This window comes from Electrophorus electricus, chromosome 2 (genome assembly GCF_013358815.1).
Source record: "Electrophorus electricus isolate fEleEle1 chromosome 2, fEleEle1.pri, whole genome shotgun sequence".
In the NCBI taxonomy this organism is placed as follows: domain Eukaryota; kingdom Metazoa; phylum Chordata; class Actinopteri; order Gymnotiformes; family Gymnotidae; genus Electrophorus; species Electrophorus electricus.
The window spans coordinates 6449949-6475918 of record NC_049536.1 but is presented as its reverse complement, the minus strand read 5'-3'; the positions used below and the strand labels follow the sequence as shown (position 1 = coordinate 6475918).

The 25970-nt window shown below is 41.8% G+C and overlaps 3 protein-coding genes across 8 annotated transcripts in view; all 3 read left to right on the top strand.

Moving 5' to 3' along the window:
- Window positions 1-323: 323 nt before the first annotated feature.
- sqor (sulfide quinone oxidoreductase) lies at window positions 324-5808 on the top strand. The gene is made up of 10 exons (XM_027017140.2): window positions 324-560; window positions 914-1141; window positions 1857-2027; window positions 2598-2651; window positions 2779-2973; window positions 3232-3441; window positions 3530-3713; window positions 3886-3953; window positions 4081-4259; window positions 4385-5808. The coding sequence occupies exons 2-10, from the start codon at window positions 926-928 to the stop codon at window positions 4440-4442; spliced, it is 1335 nt and encodes a 444-aa protein (XP_026872941.2). The 5' UTR covers window positions 324-560; window positions 914-925; the 3' UTR covers window positions 4443-5808.
- An 850-nt stretch (window positions 5809-6658) lies between these two features.
- On the top strand, window positions 6659-15437 carry ctdspl2a (CTD (carboxy-terminal domain, RNA polymerase II, polypeptide A) small phosphatase like 2a). The gene is made up of 13 exons (XM_027017138.2): window positions 6659-6898; window positions 7957-8165; window positions 8367-8505; window positions 8810-8956; window positions 9687-9908; window positions 10059-10146; window positions 10234-10345; window positions 10659-10745; window positions 12666-12728; window positions 13091-13170; window positions 13553-13679; window positions 13764-13859; window positions 14626-15437. The coding sequence occupies exons 2-13, from the start codon at window positions 7980-7982 to the stop codon at window positions 14689-14691; spliced, it is 1413 nt and encodes a 470-aa protein (XP_026872939.2). The 5' UTR covers window positions 6659-6898; window positions 7957-7979; the 3' UTR covers window positions 14692-15437.
- A 3162-nt stretch (window positions 15438-18599) lies between these two features.
- Window positions 18600-25970, top strand: part of scaper (S-phase cyclin A-associated protein in the ER) — a 69769-nt gene continuing 62398 nt past the window's right edge. For 4 of the 6 annotated variants that reach the window (XM_035536225.1, XM_035536220.1, XM_035536222.1 and 1 more), the window contains exons 1-2: window positions 18600-18876; window positions 25219-25336. In XM_035536225.1, the coding sequence (XP_035392118.1) occupies window positions 18706-18876; window positions 25219-25336 (289 nt within the window). In that variant the 5' untranslated portion in view covers window positions 18600-18705. Of the gene's footprint in view, window positions 18877-22830; window positions 23167-25218; window positions 25337-25970 lie in introns of those variants that run through there. The other 2 variants (XM_035536228.1, XM_035536221.1) reach the window with 1 other exon arrangement.

The window sequence follows — 25970 nt, the reverse complement described above, 5'->3', positions numbered from 1 at the left end:
TGGTCAGGACTCATTCACGGACCCAGGTTGATTCCCAGGCTGGACGCTGCTTCTGTGGAGTTTGTACGTTGTCCCGATACTTGTTGTGGGTTTTCTCCCTGTACTCTGGTTTCCTTCCATGCTCCAAAGGCATACATGTTATGAATGTATAAATTGGCCACTGGTTGCATGTGTGTGCGCGCGTTCGCCCGTGCCGAGAAAAGCTCCGGCCCCTGCCACCCTGAATTAACCGTTTATACTGTTAGAGGATGAACGACATTGTGCAATAATGACACCTTTCGACTAACACGAGTATTGCACATGTATTCCGTATTTTTTCGCTCACCATTTCATTTTGATACCGATTGGTTGCTAACATCCAATTGTCATCATGACTAGCGTAAAAAAGCTTTTCGGGTAGTAGTTATGACGGCCATATAGTTATTGCACTATTGCGTAATAATACTCTTGCTCAATGACGTGCCAAGACGCTAAACAGGAAATAGGCGATTTAAGAAAAGGTTCTCAGGGGAAACTTCGGGTCCACATTCGAAGACGCTGTTGTCGTTTAGGCGTATCTGGTAAGACAATATGACTCTTGCTACATAACATATAGAAGTAAGCTACCTTCGTAACACCGAGCAAGTGTCTAACGCTAGCTACCTAAATTTGGGAATAAGTGTTGAAGTTCACCAAAGGGCCTAAAGTAGTCAGGCATTAGAAGGCATAGGTTAATTTTCAGATATTTGTATTATGGTAATTAACCTATGGTGGGGGTAAATGTTAATTGTAATAGGTATATTTCAGTAACTACACAGTCGAACTATAAAGGAACATTAGCTAACCTAGCTAGCTAGCGTTAACCTGGTTGGTTAAGCACTCAAATTCCTTGGAATTGATCGATGCATTTCTTCTTTTTTTTCCTCCTTGGCAGAAGCACAGGATCATGGCGGCAGCCTTAACGTCACAGGCGGCTCTCCTTAGAAGAGGTAGCAGAGTGTTTTTCTCTGTTAACTGTCACGTCCACTCCAGCGGCGGAGTGACCTCCAAGGAACACTATAAAATTGTCGTGCTTGGAGGCGGAAGTGGTGGTATCACAATGGGTGCCCGCATGAAAAGGAAAATTGGTGCAGAGAATGTGGCCATAGTGGAACCAAGTGAGGTATACTCAAATTTGAACATGCTCTCTCAGTTTAACCTTGCTTATTGTGTAATTTGAGACTCTCAAAACATTCACATTTTTATATTCATTTGCAATATCTGATAGCAGGAATAGTTATAATGTAAAATGAGAGTGCAGAGGCTGTGCTGTAAATGAAAAGCCAAATTACTGTGATAGAAACCATGTGAGTCTGGAAAAGTGGAAATATGATATCAGGAAGAGGAGACATATAAAGTTCTGGTATGCCCGATACTGTCTTATTTGATATATGCTACACAGATACCAACTCAAAATCCTTTACAGTGCCACTGCTATATTGGTGTCATTGTTGTGGTAAAATGTTCTGCCATCAAAATAATTGATCGGTAGTGGTCCTTTGGTCAGAAACAGACCGGATATGAATGGCGAGGGGTGGAAGGGCGTATGTTTTGGGAGGGATGGTCAGTTGCAAAAAAAGTCCATGATGTATCTTGTAACCCAAAACATTTAAACCTAAGACCATGTAAGTCTCATTATATAGATGCAAAATTGTTCAAGAGAAACATGATGCATATAAGAGTATTGAAACTTTTCCAAACCCAGCATGTCAACATTTGACTCTTATGACAAAAGTGAACTGAAGAGGACTTACATTGGTTGTTGTCGCATGATCTTTATACATTTGTTTTTGTGAAGTACAGTAATAATAGTAAGAATTTGTCTTACTTTGTTTCAGATGCATTATTACCAGCCCATTTGGACACTGGTTGGTGCAGGAGCTAAAATCATTACCTCATCTGGACGGCCCACTGCCAGCGTGATCCCCCCTGGAGTAAAATGGGTCAAGTCCAGGGTCATGAACATTGATCCTAAAAACAACACTGTCTTCACAGATTCTGGGCACAAAGTAAGGAAATAGCCAAAGCTTTATAGTGAAACGTATCACCAAAGAGAAATGTTACTTGCAAATGAAGCAGACACCTTATCTATGTGTCTAGCAGTTCACCAAATTGCTGTGGCTAAGCAAAAAGGAATGTGCTATTGCTGCAATTATCAGTAGGGTTTTCTGACTTATTGGGAATGTGTTGAAAAGGAAATAAATTCATTGTAGATGACAAAACGTGTGCTAAAAGGTCAGAGGAGGATACAAGCGCATGGTTCAGATATAAGAAACAGGCAGAGGTCAGAACCCTGTAGGCAGAAGTACAAAAAATGAGATCCAAAGTGAGGGTAGGGGCAAAAACCAGGAATAGATCAAAATTCCTAGTAACTAGAGGAAAAAACAGGAAATGCTCACTACGCAGAGCAAAGGCAAGCAATGCAGAGAAAAGACAATGGGGAACATGATGATTATTGATAAGGTAGTGGTGATAGATGACAGCTAGACAGAATTATTACAGAGACGACTGGTCGGTTTGGGCATGGTCTGCTTGTGATGATTGATTGGATGTAGTGACATGTAATTATTATTTTTTAGATTTCCTATGACTATCTGATTGTAGCACTTGGCCTCCAGTTGCACTACGAGAAGGTACCTTTTTATAATATGTAATTCATTTATTTAGTAATTTATTTGTTATCAATATGTAATTTAGTAATACACTAATTATGTAAAAATCCTACTACGGTAAACTGATTTTGCTTTTATTTAATTTAAGATCAAAGGCCTACCAGAAGGTTTTGAACATCCAAAGATTGGCTCAAACTACTCATTGCAAACAGTTGAGAAGACCTGGACAGCCTTACAGAACTTCAAGGAGGGAAATGCTATTTTTTCTTTTCCCAACACTCCTGTGAAATGTGCAGGGGCTCCCCAGAAAATCATGTACCTTTCAGATGCTTTCCTGAGAAAGGTATTTCTGCATTAGGTGTATGTTGTTTTGATTATGCATGTTTTTTAGTGTTATTGATCAGTTCATTTTTATAATTGCCTAGCATAAATGGTAACTGAAGAACATATGTAGCATGGTGCTTATCTTACATGTAAGATCATGCATTTTAAAGGAATAATTGTTTTATTATTGTTTTTATTTGATCTATAAATAGTGATACCCAATTTGAATAGAAATTTCATAATGATACAATTCTTCGTGCAATTCTTCCCTTGAAAGACAGGAAAAAGGTCTAAAGCCAACATTATCTACAACACATCATTACCTGTACTGTTTGGCGTTAAGAAGTATGCTGATGCACTGTGGGAAATTGTGAAAAGTCGTCACATCGATGTGAACCTAAGACACAACCTTATAGAGGTCAGAGCAGACAGACGGGAGGCTGTGTTTGAGGACCTTGATCGTCCTGGAGAATCAAAGGTTTTTGAGGTAAGCAAGGGCTTAGTGCTTCATTCAGCTAGACACATTGTGCACTGGGTCATTCACCTTCGTGCTGTTTTGCGGGTTATTTTCCCAGTATGAGATGCTCCATGTTACCCCTCCCATGGGACCACCTGCAGTACTAAAAGGCTCATCACTGGAAGATCACGCTGGCTGGCTTGATGTAAATAAGCATACCCTTCAGCACAATAAGTACGCTAATGTATTTGGAATTGGGGACTGTACCAATCTGCCAACTTCTAAAACTGCAGCTGCTGTAGGTAATTCACAAATTAGTTGTGTACACAATAATTCATGTTTTGTTATTGTAGTTTATTTCTGATTAATCAATTATCTTAATTTGTAGGACGTGAGAGGATTTCAGTTCCTCTCAAGTTATTCATTTTAAAAAACAGATTGTGACAGAAGTTTGATACTATGTAACTTTTATAGCTGCACAGTCAAGTGTACTTCAAAGGACCATTACTAAAGTGATGAAGAAAGACAAGCCTGACAAAGAGGTGATCTTTAATAGTTAAAAAGGATAAATTTCCTTTCAAGTAATGTAAATGAATTTAGTTTGCCAAATTTTAAGGAAGATTCATAAGTACTTCAGTATATTTTAAAATGTGTTTTTCTTCATCGCAGTATGATGGTTACACTTCTTGCCCTCTGGTTACAAGCTACAACACCGTCATCTTGGCAGAGTTTGACTATAATGGACAACCACTGGAGACCTTCCCTGTGGATCAGAGCAAAGAAAGCAGAATCATGTATCACATGAAAGCTGATATAATGCCCCACCTGTATTGGCATGGGCTTCTCAAGTAAGTGTTGGTGAATGTTTTAGGTCTCAGAGTCTTTAACTTGTAGTTGTTTTTATATAGTGGTTTTAGGTGCAGCATGAGCTGCAGCATTTCTACCGCTAATTTAAAATATTTTCTTCTCAAAGGGGACTTTGGGGAGGCCCTGGACCATACAGAAAACTTATGCATCTCGGGATGAAATAGAGCTCACTACAACACATTCAAAAGGATTCAGCATGGCAAATATTCCTATTAACCAAATTCTACCAGACTGCTTTTTATATATTACTCATTTACAATATCCTGTTTTGAATTCATTCCACACGGTCATATAGGACAGCAAGCTTTTTTCTGGTTTACAATTTATATTAAACCTTGTGGAAAAAAATTATAAATATACTTGTGTAATTCATGTGCTCAAATGCTAATGTACACCTTGGTCGGCATATCAAATTCGTATTTACACTTTATTGTAAATTGCTGGGCTCTTCAGTGATGCTCTTACAGGGACCAGCGGTGTGATCTGTCAGCTACACTAATCTTCAGAGTGAACTGCTATTTCTGTATGGCTTACGGCAAATGTACCTGTCACCATGTCGATCCGTCGAATTTGTGGCTTGCACAAAGAAAGTTGTGTGAAAATTGTTTTCATCGTGTTGCATTTATGCAGGCAATAGCCATTCGTCGCAAATGGGTTTGAGGGCAGAAAAGCCGCGAACTTCTCAAATACGTATTCAAAAACATCGCCATTAGAACAACGAAATATTTCTGGACTAATTTATTACAAAGATTGCTACGTAGTCCTTCAAATGCGATTACGAAGTGAACCTCTTTGACCATATTTTGACGGTAAAAAAATCCTATTGTGGTAGGTCTAAGAAAACTAGTCCTAAACATAAAAAATGAAAACCAACAAAACGATTAATTAATGTGCACCATTATGTATGTAATGAGTAATTTAAGAGATTTTAACTTTGCTCAGGTAAACAGATTTTAGAACTGAATTTCCATTTTATAACGAGATGATAAAAACAGCTATGTTGGTGAACATTAAACAACTGCCTCGCAACTTCGGCGACGCCACGGCGTTTATTTAACAACTTCAAATTCTTTAGCACTCCAAACCTGTGAATAAAGCTGAACGCGAGCCTTAGGTTGTCTTGGATTTCCAGTTGTCCAGTAATCCAGATCTACCTCTAGCCATTACTAAACCCAACAGCACAGCAAAACTAATGGTGCACTTGCTGAGATTTAGGTTAATAAGCCGCATTCTCGTGGAGGTAAAGTTTTGCATTTCACATGATCTAGCTGGTGTATAGACAATTGTACATTGTTTCTCTTTGCCCACCCACTGGACATTTCTTTCCCGTTCCTTGACCACCTCTGGGACGATGGTCAGGAACAAAAAAAAAAAAAAAAATCCAACAAAAAATGAGGATAGAAGCCAGGTATTCTACTTATTTCCAGTGTCCGGTCTTATTGAATTGCCTTATCTGCCTCGTTTATTATAGGTTATACAGACATGACAAAATGTGTTTTTACGACAATAAATAAATTGTGAAAATGTTAAGACTTTAAATCTTAATACACGATATTGTTGTTAAATGCTCTTTGCTGCGATGTACTATAAATACCCTTCTTTTCGCATCATAGCCTATACATTGCTATTTGCACTTCTAGTTAGATGCTAATTGTATTTCATTGGCCTTGCACTAAGCACAGTGACAATGTTTAATCTTAACGTTAAGCACTGGCCATCTGATTTAGGGCAAAATTAATTAAAAAATAAAGGACAAATACTTAATAAATATAAATCAGGTTTTCTGAAAGAAGTGTACTTAGCTGAAATATAATTTAAGGGCTGAAACTGAAGAACCTTTAGAGCAAGTAGGCATATTAGTCCAGTTTGGTTGTCTCCTGACCACAAGGTCTTATCTCTTCATTATCGGATTACTAACAACAAAATAAAACTGCTTGTTATGCAGTAGTTCATAAGTTTTTCTTTTCTTTTTTTTTAATCTTAAATGGATTTAGCATAGCCTACACGTGAATCTTTGCTTGAGTTTATTAAGAAGGGGAAATCGCAGACAAGGTAGTCTACAGAAGTTAGGCTACAGACCATTATATCCTATACTCATTACTTTTGACCTTTGAAAAAAACGGGCGGAGTGGATGGAAATGACAGCTAATAATGTCCACGAAATGTAGAAACATTCGCAGTAGTGATTTTGCACGGGTACAGGTGTCGGGAACGCTAACAGCATAGGCTACGAGTGCCTTTTCGTTTCTGATAAAGCTCCCTAAACACAAACAAAAATTACAACTTTTTTCCGTAATCGTATGTCAGTGTTGACTGTATATTTCTATTTTTGACACACCGCAGGGCGCAGGAGCCGTACTTCTGTACCTCCTATACACAGTCCGTGGCATAGACTGCTCGTCCCCGCGAAAGCCCAGCATCTGCTCATGCGCGTTCATTGTCATCCGGGTTCCTTCAAGAGCGCCTCGGCGAGGAGGCGGGAAATGGCGTCCCCAAGAAGCGGTGGGAAAGCGACTCGTACTGGATAGACGGGCGGAGGACGGAGACTTTTGAAGCGGACTCCGCCGTCGTGGCTACATCTACGGCCACCCGAGGATTTCGTTGGCGTAACCGCTGGCATGTAAGTGGAGCGTTAAACGGTGTACGGTTTGTCAACATTCCGGCTATCGTGTAAAAAAAAAAAATGTAACCGTACGCCAAACGATTGCAGTGTGGCTCGGCATCTCACCTCCACCCGCAATCTTCGTCCATCACAAGACGGTTTTTAAAGCCTCGGCGTGGTTGTGCAGTCACCATATTCTGCGTCGGGAGGGGTGGGGGGGAATATATCCCACGGTGAAACGTTAACTACATGTCTGTGACTTGCGCGTTTGCCTCCCCTTGTGAGGCTGTAACACGGCAGAGCTCGCGCTGCGCGGTTATGCCCGCTAACGACGCAGCCAGCGGTGTCGCGAGACAGCTGGAGTGTGAGCGGCTAGCCTTAGCGACGCAGTTTGACGCCAGGATGAAACGTTGAATTGTGTACCCCTTTCATTCCTCTTAATTAATTTCAGCCGCGACCTGTTACCAGTGCTCGTCTTAACACGGAATTGGCGGAAGCGAAGCACAGACTTTGACGGCTCTCGGCCGCCAGATAGTGCCTTTGTTTTGGTGTCCTAATGGCTAATGTACGCTAATTACTCTGGGAACCGTAGATGCTTGGCCATGTAGCTGGCTGGCTAAGTAGCGCACCAGTCCTATTCGTTAATGTCGTTAATATCGTAATTCCCGTTTGTTGGCCTATTCGTACTAGCAGCGCTGACGGAGCCTTGTTTTCTTTAGAATATGAAACTAGGCATATTTTTAAATGAGCTGGTCTTAGTTGCCTAGCTAAATACATAATTGGCTTTGGGATCAAACAGGCGAGTAGCTAGCTAGATGCTATCCAAGGAGACGTTTCACCCCGCCCACTTTCTCCACTGTTCAAGTTGTAGTCGGTTGTTGGTCGCTTCTCTTGTTTTGCTTTAGTGTATACTAATAATGACTGAAACACTGAGCGTCAACAGTGTTATTAGACCTGTTCCGCTTTTATTGATGAAGAATCAGAGCGTTATTTAGGCTTCTATAGTAAAAGTATAATAAAGACAGAAAAGTGCGATTAAAAAATGGTTGAGTGCAGGATCTTGGGTTTTTTTTTAGTCTTACATGTGACTTTTGGGACAATGAGGCTGAGAGTGCGCAAAGCATCTCAGCAGCCAAGCCCTAGCCCACCTGCCCGGACCACCAAGACCAAGAGGAAGTACTCCGAAGTGGAGCACACAAGGCCCTCAGGAGGAGCCAGGATGCAGAAGAGCGACACGGGCATCTTCTCCACCATTAAGAGATTCATTAGGGGCAATGCTGTTAAGGTCTGGTGCCCTTTTATTTACCTTTTTCAATTCTTGTACAATTAATTTCACAACCAATGTTATTTATATGCTGGAATAAATGCAGGAGAAGTTTGCCTTTTGTTGTTCCATTGGTAAGCCATCTAATAGTTTGTTTAAAATAATTTTGTGAGTTTCCAGTATTCAATCATGTATTCACTCCTGTGTCCAATCTCACATTAGGTGGAGCAGTGTACCCCTGCTAAGAGAAGCCGTGTCGACTGTGACTCGGACAGTAACTTGATCACATCCACCCCACCCTCTGGGATTCTGCCCAGCAGAGCTAACCCTAGAACTCGCAGGAAAGGTCCTGCCAATGGAGGTGAGTTGGAGGACAACCCGATAGTATTTGTCAAGTGTTATGGCTTAAACATTGTTAACAGTAATGTGGATGTGGCCTGAATGTTGTATTGGACCACATAATAAGTATAATCTGAATTTTTTTTTTTTTTTTTTTTTTTTTTAATGAAATGTTTTTCTTAATCTAATTTCTTTGTGGTGTTCATATGTGTTTCATGGGGTTTCTGTGTATTTACAGGCTGCTGTCAAAATTGACATTACTTCAGGTAATGCTTTGCTGTGGTAATGCCACTCAAAATGTGAACTACTAAGTCTCATCTCTTTAGACACCATGGCATGTGAGAGTAAACTGGTGAAGCCCAATGGGAAGCTTGAGGTGCAGACAGAAGCACCTAGCAGCCCGCCTCGCACTACTCTGTTGGGAACAATCTTCTCTCCTGTTTTTAATTTCTTCTCACCAGCCAACAAAAATGGTAAGTATTATAAATTAAGTCTCCCCCGCCCTGTTGAGTTTTTTGTTTGTTTTGTTTTGTTTTTTGTTTTTACCTTTTTTTGGGGGGGAGGTCGGTCAACCTTTCTTATTTGATGTCTTGATGATGCAGCCAACAGGGATCTTTTTGTGTCTGTTCTTTTTTTTCATATGAAGAGTGCTACATTGTGGGTAGGATCAGTATATATCAAGTGGTCTGAAAATGTGAATTGACACCAGTCGGCATTGCAAATTTTGTTGTTGCTGTTGCTTTTATAGATACAAAGATGTCAATGGTGGTTGCATTCTTTTCCTAAAGAAAAAACAATGTTAACACCATTCTTTGACTACAAATAATTGAAGTGGCTCATTTTGGAAATTTTGTTTCGGAAAACAGTCAGTGTTGAGCAAAATCAAATAAATAAATTCTTATCAGTTATCTGACTGACCAACTGCAGCAGTCTGTTTAAAAGGTATTTTACTATCACTTGTCACTGTGTTAACTACACAGTAAGCAGAATCTGACTAGGTGGTAGCCACTCAAATTTTTATTTCCATCCTGTTTCACCTCGAGTTTTGTTTTTGTAACTGTGAGTACAAACTTTATAAAAATAAATTGGAATCAATCTGAGGCTGGCTTATCATGGTGAGTCTTCAGTTACTTTGTTTGCAGCACTTTTATTTGAATCTCTTCATGGGTAGCACTAGTACTACATCTCTTCCTTGTCCATTAGCTACGTCAGGCTCAGACTCCCCTGGGCAGGCGGTTGAGGCTGAGGAGATAGTGAAGCAGCTGGACATTGAACAGCTGGAAGAAACCCCTACTAGTACTACCACTGATGGTAGCAGAGACATCAGCTTTGACCCAGCACTAAACCCAAGACCTCTGCTACATACAGACATGGCTGCAGAGGAGGGGGAGATTGTCACTGAGGGTGATATGCCACCTTTGACAGGTGAGCATTTGCAAATTATTCTCCTACTTATCACAGTATTTATTTTACTCAAGCATTGTATCAATATTTAAGGCTTGTATGACAGTCTTGTCTAAATAGGATTAAACGAGCTAGAACTAAATATCCCTGGCACTCAATGTTTTTTGATAGCGGTTGGATCCAACAGTAATTACCCTGATGCGCCACCATCACCTCCTGCAGAGGGGACATATGAAGAAGACTGGGAAGTTTTTGATCCGTGAGTGGAAAATAACAGCACAATCAACAGCAAGTCATCTGATACTCTATGCTGTTCATCGCTGCTTAATTCCTTTGATCTTCACAGTTACTTCTTCATTAAGCATGTGCCACCATTGACTGAGGAGCAGCTCACCCGTAAGCCAGCACTTCCACTTAAGACCAGGAGTACTCCAGAGTTCTCTCTCGTCCTTGATCTGGTGAGTACAGCCTTATGAAAAGTTGATCCTTCTTGGGCCATGAAAAGGATTGATATATTAAGAAATGTGGTTTCTAATCATTATAGTAAATAATTTCTGATATCTTTGAGGTGAGGTAAGATTTGTTTAAATCTAGTTTAGGTACCATGTTAATTATACAAAGACAATTCAACGTTTACATTTTATATGTAAAATAAAAATGAATTAAATCATTATTAAAACCCAATTTTTTACTATTCAGATACGTTGGGGAATGTTTGGGTTGGCATTCAAAATCCTGAATTGCAGCTTCCTGTATTCCCTTTTGTTTTAGGATGAGACATTAGTCCACTGCAGCCTAAATGAGCTGGAGGATGCAGCCCTCACCTTTCCTGTGCTTTTCCAAGATGTAATTTACCAGGTAAAGCTATAAAGCATTTAGTGGCAGTCAGAGTATGTGAGGGTAGTGGAGTAGCAACTTCTTATGACAATCACTCTGCTCTAGGTTTCTCACGAGTCTCCCATGTGTTAAATCCCACTTCATGTGTGCTCCCAAAAATTGCTTACTACATATTTGGGTATAAGTGACAAATCCACAAGAAACTTTGATTAGAAGTAAATTTTCCTTTAATTTAAGCTTCCTCTTCTGATCACACAATGTACATGTACAGATATTGTCCCAAAAAAGGCCAATTTATTTTTGTCAGAATTTCTCCATTCTTTAGTATATAATGGTTGATCCTATTGTGAGGTTTAACTTGCATAAGCCTTGCCCAACATGGGCCAAGTTGTCACTGTCTAGGTTAAATTTGTTTGCAGTGACGTCCATTAAATTTTGCACTGTCCAGAAATGGCCATTTGTGTCTTCAGAGTCTCATTTTCACCTTGATGGGAAAACTTTGAAAACCTGCAATTGTTGAAAATTTAGAATAATATACAAAATAGTCATTAGTAGGTTTATACATGCGTAGTTGTATGATTCTGATTTCCCTTAACATCATCGTTTTTGGCTCTGTAGCAGCGGTAGAGTAGCACAGTGGAAGTCTGTGACAGCAGGTCGTCAATCAAGAACGCTTATTGAAGCTTTGGGTGTAGACCTAAAATTCTCAGCTATGTGAATCTACCAGTTTGTTAGTATTTTCTGTGCTGTTTTTGTTTTTTTTCTCTCCACTTTCAGAATGTTAATTTTAATACTAGGTTAGTATCATACAACATTTTTTACTGTATGTTCTCTGGGTCTTGCACCATGTTTAGCAATAATGTTGTGGTAATGTAAGTATAGTTTAATGGCGTTGATAAATGTAACAAATATGACCTTTTTAATTCATCATATTGTAAAACTAGTTATTTCTTGTCAGTTAGTCGAAATGACTCGGAGGTTACTGGCAGCTAATGAGACCTGACTGTTTGGTAACTTCTTTTGAGGTCACTTCTACCAATTGTAAATGGCAATCATGGCTGTAGCGTCCATGTAGCTAAGGTACCATTACCATGTGTCTTTTTGTAGTTAACTAGCGTTTCTTTGAAGGATGGTTTTAAGCTGCGGGTTGTTTTTTAGTTAGTTTATGGGGGAGGGTGCAGGGGGTGAAGTAGGCTAAATGGGCTGTAGTTTGACCGATGCTATCCCCTTCAAACTTTTGAAAAATTTCCATGTGTTTTATAGTCCTTGCATAATAAGAAAACAAACAGTTAACCAAGTGTCATCAAACATCACCATGAAATTTAAGAGCTTTTTGTATGCATTATGCTCATGGGATCAAGCAGTATTGGCATAAAAGAAAAAAATAAATATTCCTAACTTCTCAAAAGCCACCATTTGCTTTGCTTAGCAAAGAGATTATAATTATTGTGGTGGTGGTAAGTGGAACCGTATGCTCCTTGTACCTAGGCACCTAGCAACTCAAGCAACCGCACTTTTACTATTTCAGCTATTTTGGTGTGGAGTGGAATGAAGTGAGCAGTCATGCAACATCCAAGAAGTGAATCACTCCTCCTGTTTTGCATGTTTGCCCCATCCAATATTCCCAGTATGCTATAAAGAGAAATGCTACTTAGCAAGTTGAATTTGATAATATTTTGGCAAAATGTATTGCTGTAAATATTGAGGCATTTCTGAGGTGAGTGCCTTTTAATTTGAGGGCACAGTGAAATCAATTTACTTTGCAGCCATCTTCCAGCTAATGTCAGAAGTGCAATTTACAAATGGTAAACCTGTACTAAAATATACTGTAATATAAATATAGTCTTTAATGTTTGGTTTTAGTTTTTAAAGTTAACTTATTTTGTTTAGGTTTCCTTTAAGGACGTTTTCCTTATTCGCACAACTTTTTTTCATTTAAAGGTATATGTCCGGTTGCGACCATTCTTCAGAGAATTCCTGGAACGCATGTCTCAAATTTATGAGGTTAGATTTATTTATTTATTTTATTTTTATTTTATTTATGCAGGTATGCTTTACATTTCAAGAGGCTTCAATTTCCACAGTAGCTCAATCCCCATGTCTTAACTTTGGAAAAGTGTTACTGAACATGGGTGGACAGTATTTCCTCAGATTGATACTATGAAGATTTGCATGATTATGTAAGAGGAAATGTAAGACCAGGAAATATTATAACACTAAAGGTTAACTAATGTATTTAAAAAAAAAAAACAAAAAAAAACCTGTAATTTGGATGTGTATCAAGTATAGACTAGTCAAGGAAATACTTCAATGAACAAATGCATTTGTAAGAAATGTAAAATTCAAATGAAATGTCTCTCTTCTAGATAATTCTTTTTACTGCTTCCAAGAAGGTCTATGCTGACAAGTTGCTCAACATTCTGGATCCTAAGAAACAGTTGGTTAGGTCAGTTGTGGGGTTTTTTGTTTTGTTTTTTTTTTAATTAAAAACAATTTTTTTTAAGTTTTGCTTTCTTTTGTTTTGTTTTTTTTTAAATGTAGTGAAACATTGGTCCTTGTATGTCTGTTTTGGTCTCAGTGTTTTGGGTCATTATGTATTTAAATATTTAGGGGCAGTGGTAGCTCAGTAGTTACAAGTTACTTGCCTTGTAATTGGGAGGTTGCTGGTTCAAGCCCCACCACTGCCAAGTTGCCACTGCTGGGCACCTGAGCAAGGCCCTTAACCCTCAATTGCTCAAGTTTTACTCAGTCATAATTGTAAGTCACTTTTACTAAAGTGTCAGCTAAATGCCGTAAATGTACATGATGTTTCTGTTTTACTTCAATAGACATAGATTGTTTCGCGAGCACTGTGTATGCGTCCAAGGAAACTACATCAAAGACCTGAACATACTTGGGAGGGATCTGTCGAAGACCATAATAATTGACAATTCACCTCAAGCCTTTGCATACCAGGTTGGTTGGTTGGCTGGTTGGTCTGTTTGTTTGCCTGTACTTATGAGAATATTTGATGTTCAGACTCTCTTTTCTCTATTTCAGCTGTCTAATGGGATTCCCATTGAGAGCTGGTTTGTAGATAAGAATGACAATGAGCTGCTGAAGCTGGTCCCATTTTTGGAGATGCTGGTGGAATTGGTAAGTGAAGGTTTTAACACGCACAACACTGAATTGCAGGCCAGTGATCTATTACATACAAGTATGACAATGGGCATAAAACAGTACAGTTATTGTTTGTATTTTAGTGCTTTTTGTTTTACATTAATGTCCTTGTGCTCTGTGCTTTTAAAAAAAATGACTAACAATATACGTATACATCTGCTAAGTAAATGTACGTAACTACAGGTAACAATCTTTGTGGTGTCTAGCTAGCTTTAAGACAAATTTTTTTTACCATACAAATGGCTGCCTAGAACTCTTGTGCAGTTTAGTATAGGTAACGTTACTGTGTTGTAGCTTTCTGTGGACCTTTTGTAAATTAAAGCTACAGATCTAGCTCCCAAAGCCAGTAAATGCTCAACATGACATTAAGTAGGCAAGGAAAACACTTCATACCATGTGCATTAAATAAAGTTCTGTAGACCATCTAGTCTCTCTTCCCTGTTTTGCCTCTTCTTTGGATTCTGTGTTTTAGCTTGGAGTAAGTGTGCCTCAGTAGGTTTTATTTTAGTGTGCTTAATTGAGCTGTCATTTAACCTTCCCAATCTTTACTTTGTCACATCCACATCAGTGTTGGACTGATATTCACAAGGGCAAGTGTGGAGTGCAGATCTAGGAGACCTTGTCTTTTCTGGAATTAGAAAAACAGTTGTGCGCATGGCATCATTTTTACAGTCAGATGAAAACCGTTGTTTGACCCTTTTTGCTATTTGGTTTGTAATTCTTGTCTTATTTTTCCTTGCAGAATGAGGATGTTCGGCCTCACATAAGAGAGAAGTTTCGCTTGCATGACCTTTTACCCCCGGATTGAAGCTTCTGAAGCTTTCAAAGCAACCGTGACTGTTTTTAATAAATTGGAATTTTCGGGGGGGGGGGGGACTGCAATCTAGTGAGGATTTTAACTACAGATTTACCTTTACTGGCAATGTTTTAGTTGGGTATGGGTTGGGTTGTCAAAGATTTTAAAAGAATGACTCAAGTATGCATACATTTTATATAAACATTTAAGTTGAATTGTAGTTGAAAGAGAGAACAAGATTCATCAGTTTTGATTGCTTGGCCTCTACAAATATTTGTAAATCATGGCTTGGCAACAGAGGACACTCTTGGAGTCGTTCCCCTACCCCACCCCACTTATTTTACCTAAATTGGACTTTACATATAGTGCTGTAGAGAAGAGGACTGATGTCACTCCTTTTGGTGCTCAAAGGGACACTCCTCCCTTACTAGCCATTGACTTTTCAACAGGAATGGCCAGTTAATGAAATTAAGACGTATAGATATATACATATTCAGTTATGTGTGTATATGTATATATAACATTTGTACATATGTATTTTCTTGTCAGGTTTGTAAAACGTTCCTTTTGCTCTTGAGTTCAACATGCATTCCTTTTGGTTGGAAGGCTTGTTTGATAGATATGCTGACTTTTTATTGATTTTTACTATAGGTTTGAAGTTTTATTTTTAAATGGCTTCTCTTATGCTTTATTTTCTAAATGCTTGTAGACTGGTTTAAAAAAAAAAAAAAAAAAAAAAAAGGAACAGTGAACATCCAGTCATCTGTAAAATGCGTAGCATATTGGGTGGGAGGGTATGAAAAATGATGTAAATTACAAAGGGTTTTTTTTTTTGTTTTTTTTCTGCCTCTTGTGTATAATTGGCTGACCTTGACAGGCGAATCAAGACATTTTTTTGATCCTGATTGCTTTACACTATTGACTCTGTTCTATGGGGGTTTTAATGTTTTTATTCAATTGTTAGTTTGTTTTATATGCCAAGTATAGGCAAAATGTAAAATATGCTATGTGCTTTTGATTGCTTTTCTGTGAAAAATCATGCTTGGTCTCTTTATGAAATGTCTGGTAATTGTAGCACCAGTACATGGACTAGCCTAATCGCTGCAAATGCATCATGTTCAGTGTTTTACCCTAGGCAATTCAATCTTGCTTTTGAACTCAGTCCTGTTTTAAGAATCATGTACAATTCTACCTCTCTCTGAAGGGTAGACCCTGCATTTCATTCAGTGTTACCCCGATATTTGTTTTTTGTTTGTTTGTTTGTTTGGGGGGGGGTTGTTTTGTTTTTGTTTTTTTTTCTCTTCCCCTGCCCCATGGACATTAATACATTATTTTTATGTATCAGTCAGACTGAAATGGGTTGGTTTGTTTTTGTTTGTTTTATGGCATTGTCACACAAGGCCTTGACTGTTAATTTCCCCCCCCCTCCCCTTTTGAAAATGAATGTAGCTTGTGGATAACTTGTTTCAAGGTGGTTCATTGTAATTTTAAGTATTTTTCACATTTTGCACAAAAAAGTTAGAAATTCATCAACCCTTTTATAAATAACTGGGCAGCTTTTGCTGGGAAATACAGCAGTATGAAGATTACAATTGGTATACATTCACCTTTTTGAATTCACAAGTCAGGATTTTTATTCTTATTGCTTGGGTAGCAGAAGTACCTTCTTTTTTTGGATAGACCTTTTTTCCTTTTTTAAGTAGTCAATATTGGCACTCTACATCTCAGAATGGTGGTTGTAGAATGCAGCTTATGGTAAATGTATTTAAAAAAAATTTTTTTTGCGGTCTCAGTATGTGGTCTATTGTGAAGGCATTCCTGTGAAAGCAGGCGCATGGCACTACGTTCAAGTTGCTTGGGTCATTATTAGGTTGCAAGTAATGAGTAATTAACACCAAGACTAAAATTATTTGAGCCTCTTGTCCATCACTTGGTGCTACTTAGCAAGTGTGGCTATGAAAAGGGGAATCTCTCCAGCACCTTTCGAGCCAGCTTAGTTAAAATGGGTTCAAATTGTATACATCAGTACCAAAAAGGGCTGAACATTCCTGAGTTCCCAATTTATAAAGGTACATATATTAGGTACATCTGCCTCCATTGGATTCCAGCATGACTTGGTCTGGCATGGAGTCTGAAACATGCTTGCTGTGTTCAGGACTACCATGCTGAAATGATTGCTTTGGCTAGTTTTGGCAAATTGGAATGCTATATTCTTTCAAAAGACTCCTCTGGCCTTTCCCCCTCAACTCAAATGCTTGATGGAGTTGAGACGGGGGCACTGCAGGTGTCTGAAGCAATGAGAATACTGTCAAGTTCCTGGAGCCATTTGCTGATTTTTACATGTCGTAATGCTGGAAGTGTACTGCCTGTGAATAAGCTGTAGCCATGAGAAAATGAACCTGGCCTGGAAGGAGCATTTTTGTTAAGACAATCTTCAGACAGTATCAGGGCCCTGTTGTGTGCCATGAAGACATTCTCCATGTATCTCACTGATACCACTGGCTTGTAATGTTGATACCATAGGCTTGTATTGCCCCAAATTCTGACCCATCAGTATGACTAGAACCTTTACGTTTATTTATATGAGCAGGCAACTTTTTTGTACTCACTGATCCTATTGTAGTGGTCCTGTTTTCATTGGAGGTGCTTTCCTGTTTGTTTGTGTGTTTGCCAAACTCAACACCAGACATGGTCTTCGGCATTTGTAGTCAATTAAGTGGTGCATTCTGAGATGCTGTTATTTGCCTGGATGTGACATTTGTTTGATTTTCATTATTATTTTGTCCCCTCTGATCCACAATCTGTTTTTAAACATAAGAATGCCCATCATAAACGTGAAGGATTTTGTTAATTTCACATTCTCTATGCCTTTAAAACAGTTGTTCATTGAATGATAACGATTTTGGGCACGCTAGAACTGGCATGCCATGTTCAGTCACCAAGATTCCTGCTTTTGCCCATTGTGGCTCTCAACTGCACATTAACTGATGCTACAAACCTTAGACCGCTTGCTTCATGCCACACTCTGCAGTCACATGACAAACGTTTAGAATGTAGGCTCCTGTTGGTGTGGAGGTGTACCAAAATAAACAGGCAACTCGCTGGCCAATCAGAACTGCGTTAGGTCTAAAAACATGGTGTTCGAGAAAAACTTAAGCATGGGGGGGGGGGGAATATATATATATATATATAAGTGTGTATGTTGGTCTTGTAAATTTACATGTGTTAACAGTGTTAAATGTCTACTTTTTGCTGGTTGTTGACTTGATTTCACATTAGTTACAAATGAGCTGAAATTGCTGAAAAAGATGGAAGGAACCCCCCCCCCCCCCCCCCCCCCCCCCAAAGTTTCTACTTTTGGAAATGACTCAGAATTGTTCTCAAAAAAGTAAAGGAAAAATCAATGATTTTTTTCCTAGCAGGCAGACCTAAAATATCTGGCTTATAAACAACTACATGTAATATTATCATTCAGTGCCAGTAAAACTAATCATAGGATAGTTATTAGAAGAAATTTGATTGTCTGGGCATTGCAAAGAAATATATAGGCTACATGAACATCTCTGTGCCAACGCTGCAGTAATCCCGTTTGCTAGGATTCTGGTATACAACTAAATATTTCAGAATCTCAGTAAACCACAGGCTCATCTTATTAGAATAGTTTATTTTCCAGCGTACTGAACTGAATGGACCAACGGAGTGGGTTATTGACAGAACATGAACTAACTAGCTCTACTAGGTGATAGCTATCGGAGCGAGAAACCTTTTTATTTATTTTATTTAGGCTCAACATATACCAAATTTTAATGAACAGCAAGAATAGAAAGAAGTGTACTGGGGCTGCGGTCGCCTTCTCCAAACCAGCTGGTGGCGATAACGCACGCTTTCGTGGCTCGGCAGCTTTAAGGGCTGCGGAGAGAAAGACGGCCCAGTCAAAATTTCATCCGTTCCGCTGCTTAGTAATATTAATCATTGACACCGAAAGACTTTAGGCTGTGTTCACTGCGCTAAAAAAAAAAAAGGTAAATGTCTAAAGACAGCCGCCACGATTGCCGTCGACGTGGCACTGGCCCGCACCGGCTCGGGCCGAGGGCCGGTCAGAGCGGTGATGGGAGGGAGAGGTCTGGGAGCAACAGCTCTGGATCCTCGCACGGAGGAGGCAAAGTCAAGAATACGCCCGTAAACATTACTCTGAAGGTAGGGCATGCCGTTCAGCTGGCACGCTTGCCAATACGCCGTTGATATTTTAAGGTTTACTAAAACCATGGTGCTTGGTATAAGCGTGCGGTTTGGCAGGTTAACAGGACGTGGCCAGTGCGAGGTTGGATGGCCAACCCGGCGCCGTGTCTCGCTTCTGCATATGGAGGAGACCGCTTAGTTCGCTGGTCGTTGGTGTTGTGGTCATATGTGCAAGTCGCTGAAAACGAGTAACGGGAACGTTCCCCCGGCGAACTCGGAACAGGTGTCGCACAAATCCAGCGCCCCTTTGGGTAAAAGGTGGTAACCTTTTTAAGTGAATCCTGTATATATGTTAAGTCTCTGCCTGTAATGTGTTGGGAATCAAGCAGGCAGCTAAAAATCCATTTATTCAGGCTTGTTTAGTCTTTTTGTGAAGCACAATTGGAGCAAAGCTCTTTTTCTTTCCTGCCCAGGCACCTGTCCAGGGATAGTCCTGTCAAAATATAAACACAGGGAAGGCAATCCATTTCCACCCATCAAATTCCACAGCCTTGTACATCTGTTCTGGAGAAACTGCTCTGAATGGATTAACCCAACCATTTTTAAATTCCAAAGTCTCCAACAGTCTATATTCACCATAATAACACAGGTGTGATGGATACCATCACTTAGGAAGGTTAAATGGCTGCTCTGTCCACGATGTCCGAGAGCTGGCTCTTTGGTTCAGTACTCTGCCTCCTGTCAGCCCTGGGCTTGAGGCCCAGGTAGGATGGCTCCCTCGGCCTTCATTACAACAGGGCAACAAAATGTGCCACAGACTCAAGCAGGTAAATTTTTATAGTACTTTCATTTACTTTGAATTTCTTTTTAGAATTTTATAATCAGGCCTGTTTTTTAAGTGACCGAGAAGTTACATTGTACTGTAAGTAACCTTTCTAAAATCCTAGTTAAACTTTAAAAAAAGGAAAGGAACCAATGAAACAAGAAGACATTCACAAACTCCAACTAAAACAGCAACATTTTAAACATTAGATCTAATGCATGGCATTATGGGAGTCTTCACCATGCTTCTCTCCACTTAACCAATCTGGCCCACAGCCCGAGGTCCGTGGCAGATATCACACAGCCCACCCCATGTTTTCACTGCCCTGCTGACCCAATCAGCCTGCTGTGCCCACATCACAGCCGCAGTCTCCATTTGCCTGCCGCCTTGCCCAGCACAAACTCCACGGGTGCCCCGTTTGTGGCAGTGGGTATCTCAACAATGTGGTCATCGTCCTGGCTGGCCGCAGTCTCTCCCATGCAGGGGTGTTGCAGCGAGTCCGTTCCTGTGGGCCCCATCCAGACTAATATACCACCTCATCTACCTGCTCTGCCACGATATGAGGAAACGGTGTACCCCGCTCTGAGTGTGCTGTCCTGAAGATGAGCTCCGTCGGTGTCCGGAGCTTGTGGCTGATCATCAGGACGGCTGAAGTAAATCCAGTAGGCTCCGGCGTGAGAAGCATGCCAGCTGTACCAGGGGTAAGTGGCGGCCCCGTTCACACTGGCGCTGAGAGGCCACAATAACTAGAAGAGGGGTGAATTCTCCACGAAGCCGCAACCCTCTCCACGAGCGCAGTGGAGCAGAGGGACCAAAGCGACGTGTGCGACTGGTACCGCGGCTCCTTTGGCTTGTTGAGCGCTGGTCACTGCAGGCCAGCGCGCACAGCTGAGCATGCAGAGCGGCGAATGCACGCTCAGCCCGTCTGTCTCACTGGAATGCAGCCTTTCACCTGTGCGGCTGTATCAGCACACCCGTGCTCCAAACGGTGCATTTCTCCACCGTTGATGCTGACGCGTCCGCTACCCACGGCCCTCGGCGATCTGCCGGCGTAATCAGCTACTCCAGTACTGGCAGCTTCACCTGCGGGAAGCCACGGTGCCTCAAACCTGAAAGAGTGCACAGTCCCTGGTGTTCCACCAACCTGCTCTGCCACTGTGTGTTCAGCTCCTCTGGAGTAAGCAGCTTCGTTCATAGAAAACAGAGGCCATGACTCTGCCTCTGCATACATCTCACTTGCGTCCTCTTTCAATCCAGTGTTTCCTTTTTGAGGTCGAGTCGTGTGTGTGTGTGTGTGTGTGTGTGTGTGTGTGAGTGTGTGTGGCACCAGCCCCACTCCCACTTCCCACTGTCTGGTGTGGTGTCTCCTTTTCCTGCACTGCTAATACACTAGATCTTCTGCCACCAATCAACGTGCTGATTTGAGGCTGGCTGATGCGGTAAGCCGCACATGCTGCCTAAGCGCCACGAGCAACAAAGCGTTCAGGAAGTGTTCCAATCATGAATTTTGGAAATGGCTGCAGTCCTAATACTTTCCGTATCATGGTAAATTCCCCATGCTTTTGCCATGCCAACGAATGAACTCGCATGAATGAATTAGCTCGCATGCACCAACTGTTTTGAAATTTGTGTGGCAAGTAATCTAATATGACGAGATGTTCCATGAGTGCTAATACAGTATAACCACACTGGGACTCTGAAGTATACATGTCTCACTGCGCTTTACAGTGGTGTCATTACGTTAATGATCATTAACTGTTACAAACGTTGTTGCACATCCATGCTGATATCCAGTACAACAGTATATGTCTCGTGTGATGTTGCTTAAATAATATTAGGTTTTTCGCTGCAGTAGAATCAAATGGGGTAACATTTAGTCAGGTACTCAATACTGTGCAGTTTTAATTTGACACTGTCTCGTCCCTGGCTGCTGTTTGTAGCCTCTCTTTGGTTGACCTCTCCTATGAAACGTGATTGGTCTGTGTCTATGGTAGTAGAGTCCCAGAGCGTGTTTAGAATGTGTACTGCGATGTACAACAGGTGTCTCTCTGTCTGGGGGTTTAGGCATGGTGCCATAATAGTGAAATATACAAACCAATAATCGAAGTCAGTAATTGGTGTGTTGGTATACACTTGGCTGGACCTTCTCGGTTGTACCCATCTTAATCATCAAGAAATTGAACCAAAATTTGTTGTGGATTTGCTTTTAACTTGTACAGGGAAAGTCTATACAAAATGCTTGTATTTTTTGGCAACAGAGTTTGTCTAGGTTATCGAGTAATTTAATTATAATATTAGGATATTCAGCAATACATGGTCTAAAGTGAAACTAGTTAGATTTTCACCTTTGAGGCCTTTTCTGCCTGTATAAAACCTGTCTAAGGATTTTGTTTGGCATCCATGAAGAGCAGCCTAACGGGGTGAAAGCAGTGTCATATCTGGGGTTGAACTCTTTATGCATGTTTCATTGTACAGAGGCTGACTGCTGCAGTCTGTCTCTATATTAAGTGATTTTAGTCTGTATGTCTTTACAGCTCTTACTTTATCAGACTTGGATGGATGTCAACAAGACATAGCAAATATAGTTAACATGGTTTACTGCTATTTGAATGGACTAATAAAATGTGATCTTTTTAGCATACAGTTTATGGATTGATTTTAATTAAGCGTGTTTGACTCTGGTTTGCGTTTTCTTAAATGCCTTCCTGACATTTATGTTCTGACCTTAGATGTTCCACTGCATCTTTAAAACAGCTTTCCCCTAATTATGCATGTAAATGTCTTTTATAAAACTGACCTTTTTCTTGCAACCTTATGTCTTGCCCTTCTCCATCTGAAGGCTCCGTTGCAGCTTGCTTTCATCAGCGTGGCTCTGTTGACATCCGTGGTTGAGGCTAGCACTGAGTGAGTCACACACTTCCTCATCCAATCAGATGTGAAGCCTGCGTGACAGCAGGCTCGCTGACATGCACAGGCTGCAGCTGCCAGCAGTGACCAAGGGCCGGCTGACTGCACCCGCCTGCCATGCACAGAGAGAGAGAGAGAGAGAGAGAGAGAGAGAGAGAGAGAGAGAGAGAGAGAGAGAGAGAAAAGCATCAGGAACGGTGCAGGAGGCCATGTGCACGGACGGTAGCAGCTGAGCAGTCAGGATGGAAGGGATCGTGCAAGCTCAGCGAAGCAGAGTGCAGCATTGTGGAGCTCAGCTGTGATTGGCCCAGGAGAAGGCAGGGCAATCAGCCTGCCCCGGTTCACAGCAGCGCTCTCTGTTCCCAGTCGGTAGAGAAGTTGATGCTGCCGGACAAGTGGTGGGCGCTCAGAGGAGGTGACGCTGCGTGGCTATTTTGGTCCCGGTGTCAGACGGCAGTGTTGCCCCATGCAGGACTCCGCTGATGGCTAGGGGGAGCGGGGGGTGTGAAGAGCTCGGCAGAAGCATGTCGGGGCCAGAGAAGAGCGAGGGACCCGCGTACCGACTCTACTTCTTCTCTGTATGTACTTTCTAATCTCCTCTCCACTCCTTCTCCCTCTCCTGCTCTCCCTCACGCTCTCTCTGTCTGCATGCCTCACTGCTTGGACCTGCTTGACAACAGGAAACCCTATCCCTGCTTAGCCAGTCCGCCAGCTCGGAAGCCTCTCTGCATGTGGTGCACTCAGGCAGGGGGTCGTTCCCCTTGCTCGGTGCCCAGGGCTCGTGGAGGCAGCCTCTGTATCTGGAGACTGCAGGTGTTTTTAAGCAGGTGAAGGTTTCGGAGCGGAGGGACCTGATCTGGCCTGCACTAGCATCCACCTTGCTTTATGTGCTAGTCAATGTGTGCTTAAAACAGTTCCAGAGCTCTGACGGGGCCCTGCACCTTCCCACTGCATTCAGCTGCTGACTGACGTGTGCCAAGGCCCAGAAAATCAGGGGTAAATATTTACCGTCAGACAGCCCAAGGGCAGGCAACAAGGCCCTGCTTGCCTGTGTTTGCATTTACATCTGGGTAATGCACTTATTACTTGTGCTATTCTCAGTTCTTCTGGAGAATAGTATTTGAAGAGAGAATCTGGCTTGAACTGAAGATTCTGTTTTGCTGCACTAAAGTAGGTCACTTGTGTATATTAAGCCTCAGGGCATCAATCTGTAGCCAGGACAGTGTGCTGTTTATGCATGTGTGAAACCTAATGAACCTTTGGCGAAAAATGACTTGCTCTGCAGTGGGCTGAAGTTGACATGACGAGCACTACTACATGCACATTTTTTAAACCAGTAGCCTAGTTTATTTTGATATTTCTGTGGCATGACTAATAATGTGTCTAACCCTGCATAGCCTATTTCGCAATGCCTGTAATAAGTTTAAAGGTCGTCTGCAGCTCTGAGGGTCAGTAAGGAATTTGTTGACCCTAACGCTGGTCACAGAGTGTCTACTTCCCCGGCACTACCAGTGACGGGTGGCAGGGATGTTGTGATCCAGCCACGCCATCGAGGAGAATACTGGAGTTGCGTCACTTTTCAGCCAGCTGTATGTAATTGGTTAATGTTGGATGGAAGCAAACCATGCTCAAACCAGCATGAGTCCTGATGCGTAGTAGGTTTTGTGAATACGTGGCAATGCTGTCCCACTGTAAAGTGGAAACGACTCTTCTGTATTGTTTTCTAGGACTTAAAATGCTGCTTCACGTTCATCGCCCTTCTGTTAGTGGAATGCATTAGCCAATGTTGAATACTAAAAGAAACATTGACAAAAGGGCTTTCAGGAGGCTAGAAGCACGGCTCCTTTTTAAGCGGCATGAGTGGCTCTCTGCGCTTATGGAATGGACAGCAGACTGGCTTCCTGACCCGTGCGAAGTGATGACATTAGCAAGGAGCGAGAGACAGAGATGGGGAGAGAGAACTGGCATCAGTGCAATCCACATGTTCCTTCTACTGTCGCACACGGTGGCGAAACACAAAAGGTGCAAACTTGATTGAGTTATGTCCCATTATAGCGCCAACAGTGCTCCTATTCTGTTCCTGGTGCTTGGAAAAAGCCTTTTGTGTAGTTTAAGGACGGCTAGTGTTTTTAAAGTGCTGGAATGTTCTTATCCTGAGCATGAGATGTGCCTACCAAGGTCTGTCATGAGTACTGGTGAGATTTGTTAGTCCTCCCTGGCCTGTGTGAACAGTGTTCTGAGCGGAATAAAACTAGCAGGCAGGGCAAATCCATGCCGTGTAACATGGGACATCTGAACAGGTCCCTGCACATGACTGTCCCAGGGCAGCTCCCGGGGCTCAATGGAGAAACGTGGTGCTCACGTGATTGCTGACCGCCAGCTCCCAGGGCTCAAAGGGGAAACGTGGTGCTCACGTGCCTGCTGACCGCCAGCTCCCAGGGCTCAAAGGGGAAACGTGGTGCTCACGTGCCTGCTGACCGCCAGCTCCCAGGGCTCAAAGGGGAAACGTGGTGCTCACATGCCTGCTGACCGCCAGCTCCCAGGGCTCAAAGGGGAAACGTGGTGCTCACGTGCCTGCTGACCGCCAGCTCCCACATGACTAACACAGTGTTCATGTCCTCATCGCACAGGCCTCATTCCAGCGGTCGAACAGCCATGATAAAGTGAGAAAGATTGTGGCAGAGGAGGGACGTGCCGCTCGCAACCTTATCGCCTGGAGCGTACCCCTGGAAAACAAGGAAGAGGAAGGCACGTACACACACACACACACACACACACACACACACACACACACACACACACACACACACACACACACACACAGAAGCCACATCTACTAAATAACAGCACCTGGTCAGCTGCGGCCCCCACCTTAGACTGCCCACTGGTGACGTTAATGAGAAATGGCTACACTCAGTGCTCCAAATATGACGTCTTTTCTGTTGTCTACTGCTAAAAGGCTGTCCTGGTTCTCGAGCCTCTGCCATCCTCTTGGGCCACCTTACGCGTACAGACTGTCACAGAACCAGCAGTCCTTTATCTGCTAATGCGATGCTGAATAGTCCCCCCAGGGGTCACCTCTCAGTTACCTGAGCAAGCAGGCTCCTGTTGTTATAGAGCAGCTCAGGCTTCTACCCCAGTACAGACACACCTTTGTGTTCTACACTGTGACCAGTCAGACACTATAGAGGACGTTTCTTTCTGAGTAAGCACAGCTGCTTTGACTTTTAGGACCATTTTAAAGGGCAGCTCAACTTTCGAAGCACTTGTGTATCATAAGGCAATCGTCTCTTCTTTTACTGCCTTGAATCTGCTGATATACTTGCCAGATTTATTAATGTTAACATTATTAGCTGATTTCATTCTGGAAGCCCACCAAATT